At 38.8% G+C, this 24,312-nt stretch overlaps 1 protein-coding gene across 1 annotated transcript in view; it reads right to left on the bottom strand.

Moving 5' to 3' along the window:
• LOC118229268 (leucine-rich repeat and fibronectin type-III domain-containing protein 5-like) overlaps positions 1 to 24,312 on the bottom strand; it is a 48,699-nt gene that overhangs the window by 5,350 nt on the left and 19,037 nt on the right. The window contains exon 2 of the mRNA XM_035421104.1: positions 1,313 to 2,720. Coding sequence (XP_035276995.1) covers positions 1,313 to 2,706 — 1,394 coding nt within the window. The 5' untranslated portion in view covers positions 2,707 to 2,720. The remainder of the gene's footprint in view (positions 1 to 1,312; positions 2,721 to 24,312) is intronic.

Raw genomic sequence — 24,312 nt, 5'->3', positions numbered from 1 at the left:
AGCTACAGTCATTGCAACAGTTACAGTGAAGAAAAGAATTATAAAAGCTTGAGAGAACACAAAAACATCTTCATCAATCTAAATTATATTTGTTAACTGGAAATTAAAATGTATATTATGTTACTCTTTTTCCGTTTATGCAGCAGACTCTGCATACCAGTAAATCAATTTCCGTATTACAGTATAATGGGCACCATTCTTTATTTTACTGCGGCTTACCCAGACTTCCAATTTGTATGCACATGTGTTTCCATGCTTTAAACTCCAGGATACCCACGGTGATGTTTCCCCTCACAAGCAAGTTAAGTATTAATTACTAAATATAAAAATAGGCCCCAAAATGGGTGTCCCTGTGTGTCCATAGAGGAACCCTATCTAGTTCAAGGGTTATTTGTCAGGCAAAATGGTTCAACTGAGGACCTTTCGCAACTTCACCACCTACTGTACCTTTGTTTGAGTTCCATAAAGAACTCAAACGGGTTCCCCTATGGAGGCAAGCCAAATACATGTTTTTTTTTTCTCTGAGTGTGCCACTACCAGCACCCAGTTACAGTTAATTCAGATATATGTCCTTGTCAGATACTATTAACAGTTTTGAAAATATTGAGTTACAGCTGGGGCATAGTAAACAACAACAGAATGATGAATGAAGGAATTAATCTCACTTCTTGTGATCAACAGCTAATCAAGTAATTTAAAAGAACATAAGGATTGATTTGATTTGGAAGCAATTTCCACTGATAATTGTATTTGTCATCTTCTCTGATATTGACTCTATAAGAGGAGAACATATTGTATGTGCATAAACAAGTTTCCTCAACTTTCTACAGTACATGTGAATTACACCCATTGATATTTACAATGACAATGATTATTATTATTATTATTATTATTATTATATAAACTACACAATTGACATTTATTATGCAATAAATCTATATAGAGGGGAGTTGAATTTATGGAAACTAAAAGAGAATAATGTGAATTGGAGAAGTAGAGTTTTTCCGTTTTTCATCTGCATAATTCAATGAGGGCTGTAGGAGAGAAATCTTGGTGCATGGGTCACAGTTCTTTTTTCACTTAGCCATTTTATCTTGACAGAATTAAAGAGTCAGCATTAAAGCGGACTTAAAGACGGCTGTAAATTCCAATTCCAGATAAGTGATTTCATCTCATTTAGTTCCATTTATGGGCATTAGAGAATTGGACAGCATTAAATAATGGTTCACAGTTAGACTCACTGGTGCCACCCCTTAACATAGGCTTATAGGAAGCAATGCGCTGACTGGCTGGCGAGAAATGGAAGCCTCACCTGTAGACGAGGGAGTCATCGTAGGTACCATTGTACTGGATCTGGAACATGCGGATGCCAGGGATGTTTCTCTGGAAGTTGAACTTGACAAGGGCAGTGGAGGAGGTCACCTCGGCCACTGCCACTCTCTTGTCAGGGCTGGCCTTGGTGTCGCCAGTGTGGTTGGTGCTGTTGGCGCCAAACTTGGTGGAGGTGGAGATGTCAGAGGAGCCCGGGTCAGGTTCTTGCATGGTGTTGGTGCTGTTGGTGAAATGTGGCAGCTTGATGATGAGAAGCTCCACAGTCTGGTGGGCCTCTCCTGCTGGGTTGGATGAGATGCACGTGAAGGCACCAGTGTCCTTCACTGTGCTGATGAGAATGTCCAGTGTGCCATTACTGTAGACCAGCGTCCGTGATGAGTTGGAAACCAGCTTGCCATCCGGGGAGATCCAGTGGATGGCGGGCTCAGGATCCCCCCTGGCCTTGCATTTGAGGGTGAGCCTTTGCCCCTCCAGCACCCTCATCTCTTGGGTGTACCGCGTAATAAGAGGTGGCTCGCAGAGGAACTCCTCCTCGGGAACTGACCAGAAGTAGCGGCCTGACAGGTGCGTGGGTGTGGCGCAGGTCTCCAGGTCGTCCTCGCGGTTCAGCCGCCGCAGCCACAGAAGCTCACAGTTGCAGTGCAGCGGGTTCCCACCAAAACTGAGCGCAAAGGATGTCGAACTCATGATGCCCGAAGTGGCTAGCACCTGGGCTCTCTGGAAAAGGGGGTCAGGCGGAAGCTTCTGGAGCTTGTTGGAGGTGACATCCAGACGGTTGAGCTTCTGCAGGAGGGAGAAGGTCCCCTCAGGGATGTAGTCAATCATGTTGTGATCTAGGCTCAGTGTGTGCAGACTGATCATCCTCTGGATAGCCTCCCAGGGGATAGTTTCTAGGTTGTTATAGGACAAGTCCAGCTCCTCAAGAGCTAAGAGGTCATTGAAAGCCCCAAGATAGATGACGGTGAGCTGGTTGTTGTTGAGGATTAGGTGGTGCAGCTTGGACATGCCGCTAAAGGTTTCATTAGATATCCGTGTCAGCCGGTTGCTGTTGAGGTGCAAGGCGCGCAGGTTCTCCAGGTCAGTGAAAGCGTTGGGAGTGATGAAGCTGATGGTGTTTCTGGAGAGGGTGAGGTCCACCAGCTTTGTCATGTTGGCAAAGTCTTTCTTCTTTATGCTTGTGACAAAGTTGTCACCCAGCCGCAGCTCGACAGTGTGTCTGTCGATGTTGGGGGGGACAAAGAGCAGCCCCTTTTTGGCACAGAGAGTTGCAAGGTTGGGGGACAGTACCTGACAGATGCAACGTTTAGGACAGTTTTGGGCCTTCACTGCCATGCTAATAACCAGCAGGTAGACCAGCAGGTTTTCCATTGTCATGCAGGTTCACACACCTGTAAAGACAAAATAAAAATGAAATTATGTTTTTCTTAATCATATATACAGTATATTACTCATTTATTTAGTAAATCTCAATTAATATTTCTTATTTCTACAGACTATCTAAACAGAAAAACATGCTTTCAAAGTGTCACAAATTCAAAACATGTCAAGGCATTAAGTAGGCATAATGTAACACAATTTATGTCAGTAGAAATGCAGTGACATTAGCGTTATGTATCACGTCCAGTTAGGGAAGAGAGAAAATTGGCTGAGCTCATTTTAATCAGGACTGTTACTATTTTACAAATGAAAGATAAAAGAACAATTACTAAACGGAAGAAAATACTTTCCTGTGTGATTTATACTAAAAAGAAAATTCTGCTTCACTGTAGGGTGGCAAATTGCTAGGGTTTAACATAACCATGATTTGAATGACTAATTTATGCACACACGGTCATGACTTGTGCAATATTTGGTTGTTTTTATAGAATTCCCATTGTGAGAGAATGGGAAAGACGAGACAAAGGCGTAAACCAGGCAAGGAGAAATGTCCTATGAATCCCTCATATGACAGCTGATACAGATTCTCCATATCTACGTGAATATATTTCAATAAATGATTTGACAAAAATCACATTTGTTTCTTGTTCATTCATTGCTGTGTTTTGTTGCTTTTCTAAACAACACATTCGTTTTTTGAAAGTTTGAGAAAATACATATTTTGGATCATGATTTCCTTCAGCTCAAAAAGGTTTGTAGAACAAAAAAATGCCATTTCAACTCCTGGCTATTTATCAGAGCCAATATTAACTTCCTAATGTTTATATCCAAACATCAGGGGCTCTATTTTCAGGAGTACATGTCACAGGGTGCATGGGCACACTCAATGGCACAGTGTATGGGTGCACTGTGCATGGTTTCTGAATGTTGGTATGTTTAGGACAGGAAGCGAGGATTCAGCTGAATTCACTCATAGCCAATCGAATGACCTGTTTTCTTTTCATTTCCATGATCTACTACTGCCATTAGCACATCAATTTTGTATTGCTATAACTAAAAAATGCATACTGTCACTCTAATAATGGATTTCTTTCACAAGGTAATGTGTAAAATTGGAAAACATGTACCAAGTGCGTAATCACATGACATTGCTATTACATTGCCCGCTGGCACTGAAACATTGATATGAGATTAGATACAGTATTATAACATGTTTCTGTCCCAATAGTTATGTTACACCATTGACAACTAACTTGCCAACGCATACAATAAGAGTGAATGCCAGACAAATAAGGTACAATGTGAAGCATGTTCAAGCAAAATATTACAGATTGTCCAAAATAAATGTAGCCACTTCAGCATTGCTTTTGATGCATTAGTCAACACAACTGCTTCGTTTGCCATATAGTAGCTCGCTAGCTAGAGCAAACGTCAATGTAATTGTGTTAGAGATACGTTTGCTACCTTACCGATAATTAGCTAGGTATAAGAGAGAGAATATATGTGCCACGTGTAAGCCCACCTTGTGCAAGTGCTGTACATGTGCTTATATTTGGTGCTGTAGGCATAACTCGTACAGGATCTGACCATCTCAATACCATCCTTCTGTGCCACTGGGGAATTAGCATCACCAATTACCTGAATGTTAGTCGACTGGACTCTGTCAATTCATATAAGCGAGTGATTGAGTAGAAGGAGCAAACCGATATGCCTCAAAAACGCAGTGAAATGATGCAGAAAAAACAATGTACTCACTGGCATGTTGGGCTAGACTTGAACAAACTGCATGATAGCCAAACTGACTGCGCTCTGGTTCACGCTAGCCACCAAACTGATGGTATGCTCGAATTAACCAATGGTCAGAAAGGGAAGGACTGCTGTTACTTTGAGCACAACTAGGAGTGCATGCAGAAACCTATTGTGTTGCACTTGATGTCAGCTGCAACTTTCCCTCCTGCAGCACTGCATGGAATAGATGCAGCTTTTTTGGCATTCGTTCTCAGCCAGGTCACAGAAGGTATGCCAATGCTTAAAAGGCCAGGTTTTATACTTTCTGCTCCTGCAACAAGCAGTTATGTACTCCATTATGCCTTCAAACTGAAACAGTAATCCAAATAGACATATGACCAAATACTTTTTAGAAATATTACGTAACTCTGGAGCAGTGGAAATGCATTCTCTGGAGTGATGAATCACATTTTATTACCTGCCAGTCTGACGGACAAATCTGGGTTTGGCGAAATGCATAGTGCCAACTGTACTGGCCTGAAAAGTACATACTGTAAAGTTTGGTGGACGAGGAATAACGGTCACATAACGGTCTGGGGCTGTTTTTTCAGGTTTTGGGCAAGGCCCCTTAGTTCCAGTGAAGGGAAACCTTATTGCTACCGCATATAATTTCATTCTAGAAAATGGTGCGCTTCCAACTTTGTGGCAGCAGTGTGGGGAAGGCCCTTTCCTGTTTCAGCATGAAAATGCCCCTGTGCAGAAAGCAAGGTCTATAAAAAAAATGGTTTGTTGAGTTTGGTGGGGAAGAAGTTGACTGGCCTGCTCAGAGCCCTGACCTCTACCCCATCAAACACCTTTGAGATGAATTGTAATGCCAACTGTGAGCCAGGCTGTATGCCCAACACCACTGCCCAACCTCACCAATGCTCTTGTGTGCCCTACCGCCCCACCTCCCCACTAACTCCATCCAAAAGGTCCTACCTGCAGGTAAACAAACACATGTAGCTAAACAAACACACATCAGACATGCAAACGGTATCCTCGATGCTCAACAGAACAAAATGAAATTTGTTAAATTGAAACAAAGATCTCTCAATTCTGTCGCATTCCGGTTTATGTGTAAATCTCGCCTCAAACTATGAAAGGAGATATGCAATGAGAATAAAATATTTATTGACCTTTACATCAGTTCCCTCATGACATCAAGAAGGACCTACACCCAACAGCTCAGAGGCCGGTAATACATTGAACCCCACTCATTCAATCCACACATAGGAACTGATGTAAATATTTTGACTGATATAATTTGATATTGCGATGCAATTGATTTCTTGTACTGATCCTTAATACAGGCCATGGTAACCCCATACAATGTAGGCTGAAGCCATTAACGGATTTACCTTTCCAGTCACTTAGGTAATTCATGCAAAAGCTTCTTTACAGGCTTCAATAAAAATAGTGAAAAATAGATATAATGCTGTGTATATTGTTCATTACATACAGTGCACTATCCAAACTATATTTTTGAAGATAAAATAATTTAATCACCCATGAAATGTAAAATTTTAATACAATATATTATGTCCTCTACTGGCGATTATTTTGTTATTTTTTTCACACTATGTAGTAACAGCAACCAACATTAATAAGCAATTCTGTAGTTTACAACAATTAATTGCCTCATCTACACTAATCTTAAGAAGAGAATCATGTTTGCAAGCCAAGTTACTGTCTGCCTCTTTTGTTCAGAGGGGACACCACAACTCAGTAGTCAAACTACACGCATGGTTTAACAAAGGCATCTTCAACATCCGCTCTCATTCCTGTTTCCTAAATAGAAGCAGAGAATGCTACCAGACTATCCAGAGCCCACACCCAAAAAGATATGTGATTATATTTCTAATCCAGTAATTTTAAATGATTCATTTCACACTTCTCAGAACGTGAACCTGTTGCAGTCACTAGTGGCGTTATGAACTCTGCCCAGTGAACAATTTTGTGATCAAAATGCAGTTAACGCAACTCCATTGAGGCGTTCAGGTGAAAACCTGGTTACATTTGCCAACTAGGACATAGGCTATATCTGGGTAAAGCCTGAGCTATATTGGGGTTAACCTAGTCCGTTTATGTCAACACATCTCTCGACCTAGATTTCCACCCCTCTAGACATATAGATTCTGGCTTTTGCTCACTGGGTGGCTAGAGTCCCAGCAAGTCTGCAGCTTTACCCTTCACAAGCCCTTTGTCAAGTTCTGCTCCATGTCTTATCTATCAGGCAGCTTTTTACAGAAAATGACAGTAGACTAAACTTTAAATCAATATTAATTAAATGTTCATTAAGCTCAGGCTGAATTTAGCAAACATTTAACCACAGAATTAAATTCCACATGATACTTCAACATACCGTTGGCAATCATACTGCAAACCCTCTTTGTATTTACAATAGGGATTCCATCTCCTCTGAACAAAAAAGGTCAGAGATGGCTATTGAGGTGACAATTGAATTGTGATCGTGTTAGCGATGGTAGGGTGATTTTAAAAAAAATATATAATTATATGTGCCAGTCATTTTGCCCATATATTTTAGTACTGTACAAAATTATCACCTTTCATTCCTTGATGGGCTAGTGCTTGGATGATTTGTTTCTTATTGGCAAGCAGACAAACAAACATAAATGTAACCAGCAGTAGTATAGCTTTAACAGCAACCTCAGATCCGTCTACTTGTCTTCATACAGGAAGTGTACCACTGATGGTCTTTAGAAACATGTCTGGTGGAGAAACACCTGAGGGGAATATTACAGTATGTGGTTTTTCATAAGGAAGAGCTGAAGATATTTCTGACAGACATCAAGGAATCAAAGGCTCACACAATTGCATAACTTAGTCAAAACAAGTCTGTAAGAACCTGGAAAGGTCATTCCAAAGGATCAGGCAAACAGTAATTTGTTCTCTTAAGTGCAGATGGAAATAGTGTGTTCATTACCAGACATCACTCCAGATATTGATTTCTCCCTGCACTACAGTTTTAAAAGTAGAATATAATGGAATCAGTGGTGGAGATGGCAGTGGAGTGCACATGTGATGGACCATTTACATAAGATCTTCATGGAAATATGAAATATTACAGCATTATGATGACTGGACTCATAACCAAGGGGATTAGTTTTAGTTTCAATAAAATGTACATGGATGTATGTACAACATCTATTATGGAGGTTAATCCATAGCTTTTATTATTTCTAAGCTACAGTCTTGATTAAAGTAAATACTGCAACAATAATAGTGGGTTGCTGAAGACTGTAAAAGTAGGAGGTGTTCTAATATTCTTTTGGTGAATTGACTATTGGTTGAAATGACCTGAATCTATCTGAATCACCCGAAGCTTTGAGAGTTGGTCGGTACAGTTTTACATTCCACCGAACTGGAGAATGGCATTATGTAAGGTCCATGTGTTCACAAGCGTGGGTTTCCATTCAAGTCAAGTCAATGAGTTTATATTTTTATTTGGTTACTTTTATTAAATTATGGTTACATTTTTTTTTTTAAATAAACATGTTAAATACATTGTTTTCAGTTTATATTTCTACGGTTTTAAGACGGTTTTGGTAAGCTTCACTAATAATCTCTCTCTCTCTCTCACTCTCTCATACACACACACACACACATATTATGCAGTCTAAGCTGGCTGCTTGTGTTAAAACTGATTTCTGTTTCATAGTTCACAGAATGCTCAAATGGAAAAATGTGGAAATTATTCTAGACCATGAGGGGGAGGAGGGGGAGCACATTTCATATTTTATAGTGGGAGAATTTATAGAAACATACTCTTAGGATAATATCCAGTGCAAGACTCATGATATTATTCATCTCTAAAGTGGGCTGACACAGCTATGCATCATTACTCTCGAAGAACCAGCTACTGAACTAATGGATTCGGCTGTGCCTCAATATGTTCAGGAGAGTTAATGCATACATCGATATGAAAATGCAAATATCAATATAAATACACTCCCCTCCCCCGTTATCCACCCTGGTCTACCCTCTAGCAAGTGTTATGTATGGAGATCCCACATTCATTCTGCCACTGGTTCATCAGCTTCACTGAAAGGAACAATACCAGGACAGGGTTAAGACCCTGGTTTCTTCCGTTTTGGCTGTTCATTGATAAGATGGAAACCTATTTCGTATTTCTCCATACTCTCTAAACAGAAGTTTATCAGTATGGAGGAGGAGGACGGGAGCACACCTGCTCTCACAACAGGGAGATTTACGATTTACTGAAGTGCACCCTTAGGATGATGAACTGAACTGTGAGATGTGAGGCTAGATAATGACAAGATGCTCAGCCAGTTGCAACGCAAGCCTGAAGCACTGTATTTGTATCTCTCAAACTTATCAGAGATAAGGTCAGTTGAAGGTAGATTAATTCATCACCATGTGGATTTAGTCCAAACAACTGAGCTATCTTAACAAGAAAAAACCAAGATTCATCTACCACTATAGAGACTCCATTGTAAACACATGAGAAACCTTTTGGGCTTTACCCTTTTTGTGAGATGGATTTTTTGGGCTGGTGTTACCTGGACATAACATTCCTGGAGAGCCTGATATTTTCATTGAGGTAAGTAGAGGAGGGTGTGGAGTCGATAGCATATGAACCATTTGGTAATTGCCCAATGGGCCGCTTGAGATTCCCCTTTCTACCATTTCCCTGCTCACAGACTGCATTTTCCCCTGTTTTTTCTCCATTCATAGAGGGAATTAGGTGGTGATCAGTGGTTCCAGCTGGGGTGCCATCTGCACACTAAATGGAGTGAGACTACCCTCTCCCAGGCCTGTACTTTTTTCCCCACACAAAAAGGCATCTGACTTGCAGTACTCATTGGGTATTTATTAATCTGGCATGACCCAATGGAAATTGACAGAGTATCTCCACTGGGTCGTGCAACGGAAAATTTTTTTTTAACACTTTTAAAATGTGATTTATGCACTTGTAGAAGTCAGTAGAAAACAGTTGATAAAATATTAGATATTTCACTGTCAGTGTCAGTCATTGTTGCTGCTAATCTGAACTTGAATGTGCTTGCTGCAAAAGTGGATCAACTATTATGACTGAGGGCCACATATGAGTGTTTTAAGAAAGTCGCACAGCTTAAATGAAGGAATATTCACTCAACTGACTCACATCATTTGCATTTCTGTGTGGCTAGTTTTTACACTAAAACAAGTGCCTGGTTATTGGAAAGAAGCGCTTGAATCTGATTATGCACTCTCTTTATGCACTACAGATCTAGACCAATCAAAAACATCCCTCTTGACCAGAGTGGGTCATTCAGTCAGAGCTGGAGTGGAGAGTATGACAGGTTTAGAAAGATGGAAGGTGTATTAGACTGTGTTACTGTTGGAAGTGTAATACTGTCACTCTTACAAAATAAAACAGGGGAAACAAATTAAAGAAAAAAGAACTGTATTGTGGAAATAAACCATCCACATTTTGTTTGCGTTTGTGCCTCCTCAAAATTCTGTATAATGTTTAATACTACAAATTTGGAAGTGGGCAACAAATAAAAAGTACCATAAGCTAATGTATATTTATCACATTATCAGGACAGAACATATTCTGTACCAACAAAACATTTCAGTCAGTCTTAAGACATGTGTAGTAGCAATAGAACCTGGCCCAATCACCAGAGAAGAATGTAGGACAGAAACAACAATGTTCCAATCAGAACCTAGAATGATACAGCACAACATAACCTCATCCAATAAGACCCAGTAAGAGTGCAGAACCAACAACACAACAACCTTACCCTAACAGAGGGCAGTAATGATAAAACATTGTCAAACAGATCCAATAAGTATACAATATAATGCCAACACAAAGTGGCCCGATCACACTCAAGAAGGCTGCAGTATCAAAACTATATGGTCCAATCAAATCAAATCAATCTGGACCAATAAGATCAAAGAAGAGTGCAGTACCACCACAAACAGGCTCTATCAGACCAAATAAGTGGCTGGGTATATATATATATATATATATATATATATATTTTCTTTTTTTTTCATTAAATACTGTCAAACTCATTAGTGCATGTCTACATTCAATGTACTGTGCAATACACATGCTTTTTTTAATTTAGTTGAATTTGGTGCCAGCTAAGGCAGCTTTCTCAGTGTCAATGGACTGTATTTAATCCCCTCCCCCCAGATTATAAAGTGTATGTCCTCGTCCTGATAGGCTGAGTGACCTAGGTCCTGTGTACATTTTATTGCACCTCAGATTACATTATACTGAATAAGATTAAGGTTTGCGATAATCTCAACCCGTCTTACATTCTTGATCTCTGCCCTTTTTGTAACCTTCTGCTGTTGTTAAAAATCAGACAATAATTATTTGATTTATATCATCATAAATTTCACCACTTTTGTTCTTTTTTTCATGTATGGATGTTACTGGAATGGGGCACACCGATTCTCCTTTCAGAACCCTATGCAGTAGAACCTTTTCCAGTGAGCAAAACCCAGAATCTAGATGTCAAGCGAGGTAGAGATCGAGATTGAAAGACATATTGACATAAAAGGACAAGGTTAGCCCTAATATTGCTCAGTTTTACCTAGATATAACCTGGCTAAATCCTAGTCAGCAAAAAACTTTTCCAACAAATATTGCTGGGTTTTCATCTGAATGCCTACACACTAAATTGCCCAGTGTTTGGTCTCACATTAACTCTGGAATGTGAGACCAAATGTTATCTGTTAAGAGTTGAATTAACACTGAGTTGAATTAACACTGGACATTTTACAATGTAGACAGTGTTTAACCAACTTTTCACAACAACAGTGTTCACTGGGCTAGGGCCCAGGATTAGAGTTTTGTATATCATGGTCCAAATAGAACTATCAACCCGAGTTTTGCTTGACAATGGTAAAATAATATGACCAAAGGGCCTCGGAAGAATATTTAAATTTCAGCTGATTAAGCAGATCAAATCAATAAGGATAAAAGTAACAAATATATAGTCATTGTTGGTAACCTTCGTATAAGCAGAATATACCACACCGGGCTGTCCGGTTTTTTGGAAAATAATGTACTTTACAGGGAGATAAGCTCCGCCTCGTCCACATCACCACCCCGTCATACATATAATGGGACCGCTCATCGTGGTTTATTCCTTAACATAAATGTTAGGCATTTCACACTTTCATGTGACACAAAGTTTGAATGAACACATACTCTTCAGACTATAAGATAAAAAAAAAATGTTTTAAAACACAGGGCTAAGTTAAATGAAATTATTTAGGAAAAAGTGGAATGCATTGCTTCGGAATAGAGCTTCTTTCATTTGTGTGACGTGTGAAGATAGCCAATATTGTTTGTTGCTATGGCCTCATTTTGATATCAATATGTTTAATGACAGGCCTAGATTTTGCACTTCCTTAACAGGCCATGAACAGTCAAATTAACCGTCATTTATCTTGCCTGTACGCTTGAGCATTTTGATCACAATGTGTAATAAAAGAACTGTGGCTTGGCAAAGCCTGCAAAAGTATCTGAAGTTTTAGGGCCCACCTTGTACACACGTAGCTGTCTGAATCATGAATAGGGTCGGGTAGCAAACTAAATTTCCAATGGGGAGAATTATAGATTGTGGTACTGGAGCATTTGTGATGATGTAATTGGCAGGGAAAATGGGAAAAAAATGCAACATAACCCAAGTTTGGGGCTTTATTGTGTGGACTTGTGAAGTTGTCTGTGAATTCTGTCTGTTTACATGTGGTCAGATGATATAGACTTCATTTTTCTTAATGGCTGAGAGTCAGTAGTCATTGTGGTTCTTTCTGTTGGAAACCCTGAAAAGTGTCAAATTATTGGTGCTGTATAGGTAAGGGGCATGCCCCATCAAGGCATAACTTGGCTGATGGCATATTTTCCATCCCAGTATTTTATTATAAACAAGTAGTGTGACAAGTGTAGATGGTCTCCCTTTCTCACCACATCCATCAAGTCTTGTGCGTTCCATTGTCTAACCCATATGTTCAATGCTCCTTTGTGCACAATAGTAAGAGCATTAGAGTTCAAAGGTGGTCTAGGCTGGTTAAAACTGCAAACATGCCAAAAATGCACAGCTGCCAATGTTCTTACTGACACTCTTCCTAATGCACCGCCCCACCCATGTTGATCCAAATGGGTTTACTGAAACTACAAAACCAAGTGAATGTTTATTATTTACTTTGCACAGTGCAAAATGAGCAGTCCTAGCAGTGCCCATGTGCATTCACACACATTTTAGTGACTGTTGTCACTAAAATAAGGCCCTCAATCTAGCTAATTGTATGCAGCATAAGAAAAACATTTTTAACCACAAACACCTGAGAACCACATACACCTGACTGAGCAAAACATGGCTACCTCAAAAATGACCAGGAATTAATCACCTAACAATGATTTCTGAACTGAATACCTTTTTTCTAAAAACTAGTCCTTGATTAGTGTTCAGCAGAGGTGAGGAGAATCAGGGTTGCCAGCAATTAGGGCCAACTCAGCCTTTTTTGTAAAAGCTCCTGAAGACAGGACTTTCTACACCTGGTCTGAGGGCATTCGAAGGCATGGGTACTCAAATATAGCCCTCGACTCCAAATCCAGCCCTGGTTTTACATTACGTTACAGGCATTTAGCAGACACACTTATCAGACTTACACAACTTTCTTTTACATAGCATTTACATTGCATCCATTTATACAACTGGATAAATACTGAAGCAATGCAGGTTAAGTACCTTGCTCCTAACCCATTATACTACACTGCCACCATTTCCTTTTCTCTGTTATTAACTGAACTAGCACTACTGACAGACCAGGGTGGAAAAAAACATCAGTTCTTGGCCCTTGAGGACCATGATTTGAGTATCAGGGATCTAAGGGATTAGGAGATTTTGGAACAAACAGGAGCCTTGCCTCACACTGACCCCACCGTGTCTCTCAGCATTGGGCACTGTCTCAGCTCCACATTTAAATAAAGGATAAAGTCCCCTGCCAAATGCAGAATCCCCAGGAAATTAGCACACCCATTCAATCACAAGTATGAAACAGGTGTAAACATATAAATCATTAAACAAATGAAGGCATGGCTCCTAATTTGCCCTCATTAAAAAATAAAAAAAAAAGTATTGTTTTGGAAAAACAAAATATAGGGCCCTACGCAGGATATCATGTTACGGCTAAAGCACTGGGACTTGAGGGCTGTGAGTTTGAATCCTGACTGGCACTCTATTGTTGGGTTCTTGAACCATATAACTACTACAGCAGCAAATGATTATTTGAGTGTTTATAGAAATGTTATAGAGTTCACAGAATTTTTAATGTTATAGTGGTTCATGTAATGTTTTAGTGGTTGGTGTAATGTAATGGAGACAGAGGAACTAAATTGTTCAATCCTCTGACCAAAAGCCTTGTACACATGCTTATGAATTATCACAAAAAAAAAAATGGTTTCAAGATGCTTCAAGAGACCTTAAACAATTCATATTTTGCCTTCATTCAGCCAAAAGTGGCTCTCACTTAAATTAGTTAAGGAAATTTAAAGTTATGCCACACCATACATTACATTACACTGAGCAGGGCCCTGTGCACCACCATCATAAGATTACCTGCACTCTGCCCAACTTCTCATTTAAGAAAACATAGTTGAAGCATTGAGATTAGTAAAATGGGCAGACTGATAATTAATCAAGTTGTTTTATTGTGCCTACTAAGCATAATTACTGTTTGCATGACTATGTAAATTAACCATATGCTTTGATGACAGTCTGCCGTGGGCTTCTCTGTTGCAAATGAAGGTCCAGGATATTTGTTTATCATATCCAGTGAGTGCAATGGGGATTTGGATTGATAGCTTTTGAAATTTTGTTTCAGTTAAACAACTAGAATTTTGGCCTATAATTAATCAGAATAAATACAGAAGTTTGTCAAGGCTAGCCACCCAGAGGATTTTTTCATTTGGAAATGAGAAAAGTGCTAAACCCACTGAATAGTAATGCCAAGAAGATGAGTTTTTCATTCAGACTGTGTTTACTCCTCGGTGAGTCAACCAGCTCAATTTAAATGCAGCGTGCTTGTCCCAGTTCTTGTGTGCTATCATAAACCCTGTGGTCACTAAACTTGGTGGTAAGAACATTGTGTAAGAACATGTGCCCTGTAGTGCAGGAAATAGCCACTCACAGGGTTTGTTTCACTTCAGGTGCAGTGCTCTCTGCATGGGTGCTCATGGTGAGACTCAATTTGCAATTCAAAATGGGGTGTGTGAACATTTTACTTTCTAACAGTGATCTGGAAAATGAAAAGATGCTGTTTACTTTGGAACACAATTAATAAAAATCAACATGAATGTATCTGTTGACTGTTAATTATGACACACTTGAAAATCATAAAGATGTTTTAAGTGGCAAATAATATATCGCTTGAAACTTCTGATTTCAGATCATTCAATTAGTAGATGTTTCAACAACCACTCTCTTAAAGGGAATTTCCATTTGGGGGTGCAGGGACTCAAAATGAACTCAAAATGCAGATAATGGTAACTTAAGAAAATATCTAATCTGGTTCCCATTTCTAAATTGCTAAAATGTTTGTAATTTGCATTTAAAAAGGCCAATGTCTTTGTTTAAAAACACAATGAACCAATGAAATTTCTGAATCTCTGGTTTCAGAGAAGCTCTATTTTTGAAGGGGTTATGACAGTTTTGGTGTCCAGAGGTGTAGTTTTAACAGTCAATTTGTTTGAATCGAAGGCTTTTGGTTGAATGTGAATACATTAATTCAAATCAATGACCATTAAAACTGCACTGCTGGATACCAATAAGAGGCATCCATTTTGAGTTCATGTTTTTATCTAATGGAGGTTCAGTTGAAGCACCCAAGTGTTCATCTTAACAAAAGCACAGTCGGGAAGATTCTGTTCCGTACATCTGTGGTTTTTTGTAATCCATTTTGAGGAGCAATCCATGATTGGAAGCCATCAGAACTTTCTGGAAAAGTGAGTTATGAATAAACAAATGTTATTTGTGAAGTCATTTCCCTGGACAGGCATTCAAACTTCTGAAATTACTAATTTTACGCATCATTAAATCTCTTATGAAAACAGGACTAAGGCACAGAATTTTTCTAACACTTATGTCAAATAATATTTCCTCAGTTCGTGATTTTGAAAAAGTTTTTTGGGGGTGAGTTTTTTGGAGATGGCGGCAGCTGCTCTGATTGTCATGCACATCACATAAGAGGGAACAAACATGTCCCTGTCATGGGGCAGCGATGCATTTCAGCAGAAAAGGGAGAGGATCCAAATCTTCTCCGGAACACCATGTCGCAGACCTAGCATGGAAGCGCAGAATAAAGTTGGTCTGGTACAGAGTAGAGTCTTCTCACCATAGGGTCCTGTCCCTTTTTTTACCCTTATTATTATTATTCATTTATTTATTAAATGATTATTATTATTACTTTGGCTTATTCTCATCAACAGAACTGACAAGGTTCATTTTCCATTGAAAAAAAACGAATGCATTAAATCCATCACAGCAGTAACAACAATGAGAAGTAAAGGTAACATACCTACAGCACTGGCAGCTGTGTACTCTGAGTGTATGCTGATATAATGCAATAATTACATCTACATCAAAACTTTGGGAGTTATATTTTGTGTTTGCCCGGCCATAAGAACAGCTGGTGGCATGTTCTATTCATCACAGAATACAAAGGAAATTGTTTCTACCTTTAGTCCAATGCTAACCCACAATCAATGCTGCACTGAGTTAAAAGGCAGGATGAAACTGTTTGTGTGTGTGTGTGTGTGCATGGGGAGGGGGGGGGGGGTGCATTGTGGGAATGGTGGATGTTTGCTTATAACCTGAGGTTCTCACAGTCACCATCAAGAGACACCCCCCCCCCCCATCTCACTGCCCTCCAAGAGGGGGTGTGGATCTTTCACTCTGCCAAGTTTTCATCGCTATGGGAGAGGTCTGCCCACTGCGATTCACACAATGTTTATCACAGCACTATGTCTGTGTGAAGAGCATATCAACAGACTGCCAGCCAAACAGGAACCGGCATTTGGAGAGGGAAGAGTGCGAAATGGTGGTGTAGCAGCCTCAAAATATTCCAGAAGCCAAGATCTGTAGCAGTTACGTAGTGGCAGGCATGTTGCACACTGGATCCATCTTCATAAATTTCTGCGATCAATGCAAAATGAAGGAAAGGAAAACTTGCTTGGTCCTGATAATCACAGTCAAAGTCTTGGCCTAAACCATCTGATATTCAAACTCTAGGTCTACATTTGAACTACCTGAGCAGTGTCATATAGGAGTAGGGTAACAACCGTGTACTTAGCCATTATGTATTCTTATACCTTTTGGGGAGGAGCAGTGCTGATCACCTATGTGTATTAATTTCCCAGCGAATAATGGTCCAGTCAGACTCTCCTTGAATATAACAGGCATCTGCATGATGGTTGAGAGAAGATTTACCTGCTGCTAATGCTCTGCCTTTTTGGACTGCCTTGAATGCCTTACCAAGGCCCTAATCCAAACTTTACCCAACAAAGAAAGCCAAAATCTCAGAATTAAATATGCTTTAATAAAGGATAAATACAATATATGGATGGTTACTCAATATGCTGAATTTTATTTCCACAGCAAGGCAGCATTCAAGTGTGCAGCCTTTGTTCTTAGAGAACTTACATACATAGGTCGCTGAGACGTTCCTGCTTTTATCAATTTATCTCTGCAATCAAATGATAAAAATTACATGTAATTGCACCTAAAGGACACAAATTCTAAAATAGATTTTCCTATATTTCATCTCTACAGCAGTGGACATTAGCCAAGATATCAAATGGCCTCAGAACAGATATGAGAGCACTACATAGAAAATGTCAACATTATCATCTTTGGGAATCTTATATAACTAATATAGATGCAATACTTTTCCAGCACCAGTAAATAATAAGGTGACATTTTGACATAGGTAGCCTGCCTAAGCTACTTTACACACAAAAAAGGTGGAGTAGCTGACAACGATTATCTCAGTAAAATGTCTGTGTTAAATGATGGGTTGATCATTTAATGCTTATAGCTTTCCATTAACCACGTAACCTAGTTCATTAGTTTGGCCAGAACAGAAAAGGTACGAGCACCAGTTTCTGCTTCTTCCGTAGTCAAGTAGTCAATGGTCAAATATCTTATCCATGTTATATCTTTAGTTCAGACACTGATCGAAACGTGACGTTTTCTGGGAAGTAGGTTCCAAAACCCACATACTTATAAGAACTGACACAGTCAATGTATTTTCAATGTACGTGAGATGCAACCAAGACAGTACACTGACAGAGTACATGCCCCCGGTTTACAAACATCGGGTATACCAAAAAAAGTGACTTATGGGTCTTTTAAATAGCACAGAACAATTCTGGAATCATCCATACATGGAATTATCAGGAATCTCAGTAGTTCCTGGAATGTATTCCCAAATCCTTTCCACCAAACATCGAGAACCACGATGATGAGAATTTTAGAGGAAGTGTCAAAACAAATAATACAAGCCTAACCTTCCATTAATAAACAGTATTTTGAGAAATTCACTCTCAACTGTGAATCACTTTGTAAAATACGCTGCTTCCAAAATAGGAGGGGTGAAATAGAAGGAGCAGCAAGCCTCAAAGGCAGAGCAGTGTTCCATGAACTGAGCATAGAGGAAGCATGAAATCCAACTCTGACAAGCAGCTTAGCAGGGTTTCCAGAATAACTACACAGTAACATCGAATTGCAAGCACTAACATCACAGATTTTATAAGTTATACGTTTTTTAAGTTATTGCTACATGTTTGCATTTTATTTCCGGCAATTCTACCTCTGTATTACTGACATATCTAACGCACCATGTAAACTAATGTGTCAAATGCATTAATGTTAGTTAGCTACAAATAAATCTCCGTGTTCATTGTTGTATTAGTCTACCTGCCAAAACATAATCCGAATGACAGAATGATTAAAAGCAATAGATAAGTTTTTTTTTTTTTCTTCCCACTATGATTTGCAATTGTGATTCAGTAGGTATTGGTAACAAAAATGTAACAAAAATGCAGGTATGCACATGCTATTAAAAGATGTTTTAACTTTACTATAATAATTCTAACCAGCCATAACATTTGAATAAACACTTGAATAAACAATTTCTGTGTATTTTTTGTGTATTTTGAAGGGAACGCTATGCTTTAAAGCACCAGAGACCCAACAGACCCACCTATCCAGCTATAATGTTATTTCTTTGCATACAAAGTTTGTTTTTGTGGCTACACTAACATTGGGCATATTATATAGCCTAAATATATGCTGTTTCAAGTAAAAGCTTACTTATTGGTAATCAAGTCAAATCATATGTGTAGTTTTGCTTGGTAAAGCTCTCCTAAATTAATTTCTTTCAAGTTTGTATCTACCGGTTATTTAAAAATGGCAGTTGGTTTTCTCTGTGAATGACGTTTCACAGGAAGTTTACATTTGGCTAATCAGAAATGTACGGGACTGCTTGCTCCATGCCACAGTTCCTGGTACCTGTGTTTGGTACTCTCTGCAGGAGTAACACAATTTAGTTCCGAGAACTATGCATGGTACGCTTCTGCTGCCTAAGGAAATGCATCCAGAACCTGTGATCTCAGTTTCATGGTACGGTACAGTGCAGTACGGTATGGAAATGGGAAAGAGCCATTAGATGCACCTCAAACACACCTTAGCTCTCCTCAGCTTGTGAACTAATTTTAGTCCCCCTATACACAATACAGTTAGTTAGCATGCTAATGCTATGCATGCACAGCGTACTGACCAAACCCTAGATATCTACGAACAACTAAGAATAACAGCAGCTCGGCAATCAAGATCAACCTGTTTCTTGACTACATGAACACATAACAAGCAAGACCTTAGTAGATCTCCTGGCTACCTTGCTAAAAGGGTTAACTAGCTTGCTACTTAGCTAGCCAGCTGGGAATCCCACATTCATAAGGACTAGCCAGCAGTATGCTACGTTTGCTGTCACTTACGTAACTTAATATGAACATTCAATTTGATCTTTGGCCAAAATATGTTTTCTGTCTGTAAAAATATATATGCATCATATATCTTCAGTCTTAGCTTTCCAAAACCAAGATTTAAGATTTAGATTTTCTTGATTTGGCTCTGTACTCCACAGTTTTAGATTTGTAATCAAACAATTCACATGTGCAGATTCTTGTAGTTTTTATTAAATAGTATTTTCATAAATTTTGGTTTCACCACGTAGATGTTACAGCACTCCTTATAGTCCCCCATTTCAGGGCACCATAATGTTTGGGACAAATGGCTTCACTTTTGTCAGGTGTGTTAAATGTCTTCCTTAGTGCAGTTATACGAGTGCTTTCAGTTTCTGCAGTCGGAGGGTTGCCGGTTCGATCCCACGCCCTGGCCGTGTCGAAGTGTCCCTGAGCAAGACACCTAACCCCTAATTGCTCCCAACAAGCTGATTGGGGCCTTGCATGGCAGCCTTTCGCCGTTGCCATGTGAGTGTGTGTGTGAATGGGTGAATGAGAGGCATCAATTGTAAAGCGCTTTGGATATATAAATATATAGATAAAAGCGATATATAAATGCAGTCCATCTAGTCTTGATTCTAGACTTTCGATTGCTTTTAGAGTCAGTTATTGGCATTTGTCAACATGACCAGGGTGCCAAAGAAAGTCAACGGAGCCTTTATGAGGCTAGGAAATAAGAAAAGAGATGTAGGCCAAACCTTAGGCTTACCAAAATCAACTGTTTGGAATATTATTAAGAAGAAAGAGATCACGGGTGAGCTTAGAAATCACAAAGGTGCTAGCAGGACAAGGAAGATTTCTACAGTTGATGACAAAACAATTCTCAACATAATGAAGAAAAACCGTTCCGACAGATCAGAAAAAATCTTTGAGGCAGGTGTGGATGTGTCAATGACCACCATATGCAGAAGACTTTACAAACAGAACTACATAGTCTACCCTGCAAGATGTAAACCACTAGTTAGCCATAAAAACAGGATGGCCAGTTTACAGTTTGCTGTAGTAGAACCTAAAAGAGCCTGCAGAGTTCTGGAAAAAGGTCTTGTGCACAGATGAGACCAATATTAATTTTTATCAGATAGATGGTGAGAGTAAAATGTGGAGGCCAAAAGGAACTGCCCAAGATCAAAAGCATCCCCCTCATCTGTAAAACATATTGGTGGGGGTGTTATGCCTTGGGCATGTAAGGCCGCCACAGGTACTGGCTCACTTGTCTTCATTGATGATGTAACTGCTGAACGCAGCAGCAGAATGAATTCTGAAGTAGACAGAAGAATCTTATCTGGTCAAGTTCAACTAAGTGCCTCCAAACTCATTGGATGGTGCTTCATCCTACTGCAAGACACTGATCCCAAAGGTTTTTAAAAGCTAAAAATAAATTAATTCACCTGATCTAAACCCAACTGAGCATGCATTTAATTTGCTGAAGAGAAATCTTAAGAAAACTAGCCCCCAGAACAAGCAGGAGATAAAGATGGCTGCAGTACAGGCCTGGATGAGCATCACACAAGAAGATACTGAGCACCTGGTGGTGTTTATGAGTCAAGCACGCATCTATTGCATGTAAAGGATATGCTACAAACTTCTAAACAAGGCTACTTTCATTTACATAACATTAATATGTCCCAAACATTAGGGTGCCTGGAAACAGACGGGAGTACATTGCGGAGCACAGGGCGAAATCAGGAAAAAAAAAAAAATGTCTGTCCCAAAAATTATGGAGCTCACTGTGGGAACATCCACCAAATAACACTGTGGGATTTGGCTGCACCATATTTTAATTTTCACATGAATGTCGAAATGCATAAACACCACCATGAAACAAGCAAGGAGGGACTGCATTTTGATAACTGTTGGTCTCCGTGAGCAAATTAAATATTTATATTTTACTACATATTTGCTTCTGAAACAGATATAAGTAAAAAATTTAATTTTAATTAACTATTTTTATTTTTTAAAATCAGATTTAACATTTAATTTATATATTTAACCATTATACTTGGAGATTTGTCAATTAAATCTGAAAATATAAACTAAAAGGTTTATTTAGCATGCTGGTTAAATCTGAGAAAAAATAAAATTCATATTCAGTGTAAATCTTGAAGAAATGCCATATTTAGGCTTAATCTGACAAAATAAATAAATAAATAAATAAAACACGATGTGTTTTACTTGACATTTGGCACCCCATAATTTCAGTGTTGATGTTTATATTCAGTGTAAAACAAGCATGCCTTATCATCCATTTCAGCTTCAACAATCACAAGCTGATATTGAGCAATATTGAATATTCTGTGATATTGCTGAGAAACCAATTTATTATATGCACTCCAGCCCACGTTTGCCCTTTGCCAATGAGTTCTTTCCCACAGAGTTCCATGATGATATCACATTACATACCGTGATGTCATTGTGGATACTGGGATGTCATTCGCTTAATTAATGGCTGAACCACACCTCAATGGTATTGTATATTTGGTGTTACTCAGTTACCCAGGTGTTTCCTTTTTTTATTTTAGCTGACTGCCTGCAGTCAATTGCAGCTTGAGTCATCACAATAATTAGCTGTTCAAAACTGATTGTTATAATCAGAAACTCTCATGAAATCATGCAGCATTTTCAAGAACAGCAAAAGTGGCTTGCACGTTTTCTTTCTTCACCTGTTTCTAGCCCCACAGACATCTGATCATTACAGAGACTTTTCTTTTTCACCACTACATGAACATCGATGGGACCATGGGAGGTGGTTTTCATGGGCAATATATTTTAATGTGACAAAAAAAAAATCATAACTCAGGGAAAATTGGAAGCTCCATATAATTTGTGCAAACAGATATAATGGAGGGAAAGTAGGTAACCATATTGATCGGCACTAATATGCAATGCACAGGAAATTTGAATTAATGAGCTGTGCAGAATGGGCATAGTGCACAAGCCTTACCCAGCCTCAGTGAGTGCTGACAACATTGTGTTGTTTCATGTGAAAACACGCTTGACTTTAATTTTATGAAAGGTCAATGGTTTGCAGAGAGAATAAGCAGCTTGGTAGACAGAACATGGACGCCTCTGCCTCTCAAAATAAATGCAAAAAATTTGTGCCAAGGATAGAGTGAGCGAACATGAATTTTTCACTATGAATTCATTAACCACTGCTCAAAACTACACAGAAAGGTACCGAAATCAAGGTGGATGTTTCACATTATTTTTGCATTTATTAAATAAATAGTTCCTAAATAGTTTATTACAATCATTCACTTATTAAAACCAATCTACTATATAGGAGATAAGTTGCATGTGCAAAATGGCATATTCCTTATAAAAGTGACTGTAGCAACATGACTACTTACTTAAAATTTAAGTTTTGTGAGTTATTACTCAACCGTGACAAATATTGATTGACAATATTAATAATTAAAGTTTTACAATTTGCAAACACAGAAAAATCTGCATGGATTTCACTTTCATTTCATTTCACAACCGATGTGGTAATGTCTACTCATGTTCCCCGTAGACACAGATTACTTCATGCATTTAAAAATAAAGCCATGTTCGGCTAACATCAAGGGGAATTCAAAACTCATCTCATCAAAAAAAAAGTCATCTCAAAGGAAAATGTGATTTAAAAAACCGATTAGTGCAGTGTGATTTTACATATTAGAACTGCAGTAATGCAGTATTGTACTGTATTAATGCCTCAGGAATGCAATGGCTGCTATGTTGCATTTTTTGTGTTACTGCTGCAGTAATGGGAAACATGTTTTGAGTAATACACCACTGGATTGGTGCATAAAGGCGTAACATGCTTTCAGACCACAACGCTTGCTGTCCACATGGCACAAGCAAGCGTGCCATAACCTCGCCCAACTGAAGATGACTGTTCTCATCAAAGGAAATTAATCTTATTCATCTTATTCAGGCTCCAGGTGGTGACATTACCTTCTGCAGGGGACATTCACATGCTCACTCACAGCTTTGAACATATACATATATTGATAGTTTCATATACATGAACCTACATTAACAAAGCAGCATCAATTTTGGAATGAATCCTGCCAGTGTGTGTAAAACAATGCACAAAGTGGTCCCTCCTGTTCTAGACATTCAGTAAACAACACTTAGACTAAACGACTCCACGCTTACACAAAAAAGAAGAAAGGCATGCTGGTAATGATGTAAAAATGTGTGAAATCAGATTTTTTGTTGTCTTTAAGAGGCAGAAAAACATGGAAATTAGATGGATGAAGTGGCCACATGCTGTGCCCATGTTTTCTTTGATGCAAAGACAAGAGAGCGTTCCCCACTGATTTTCTATGCTAACAACTGTAAACCACATGATTTCCCCATGGTCAAATCAGATCCAGTGCTTTGGGAAGCCATCTTTCTGTCAGAGTGTTTTAAAATGATATGCATAATTATTCATGTGTTAATATGTAAAAAAATATCTAGCTATTTATAGATTCAGTTGTGTAAGTGAAGGAAACTAGCTTGCAGTTTCCCTGTTCACATAATTACAAATGCTTGGACATGTCAGAACACAGTGGGGGATTTTTTCTCAACCTTTGTACATGAAATCATATTTGTGTCACAATCTTGGTGTTCGCTACAGGAAATGATTTGTGGCTAAGGGATGAGCATACGTCTATTAAAACCGAATGCACACATTGCACCTGTGAGTCTAAGCACATTATAGCACACAAACAATTGCGCTATAACTTATGTTTACTATTCATGCAAATGAAATACAGGACTGTTACAGACAA

This window comes from Anguilla anguilla, chromosome 6 (assembly GCF_013347855.1).
Source record: "Anguilla anguilla isolate fAngAng1 chromosome 6, fAngAng1.pri, whole genome shotgun sequence".
Lineage (NCBI taxonomy): Eukaryota > Metazoa > Chordata > Actinopteri > Anguilliformes > Anguillidae > Anguilla > Anguilla anguilla.
This window is presented reverse-complemented; position numbering and strand designations above follow the sequence as displayed.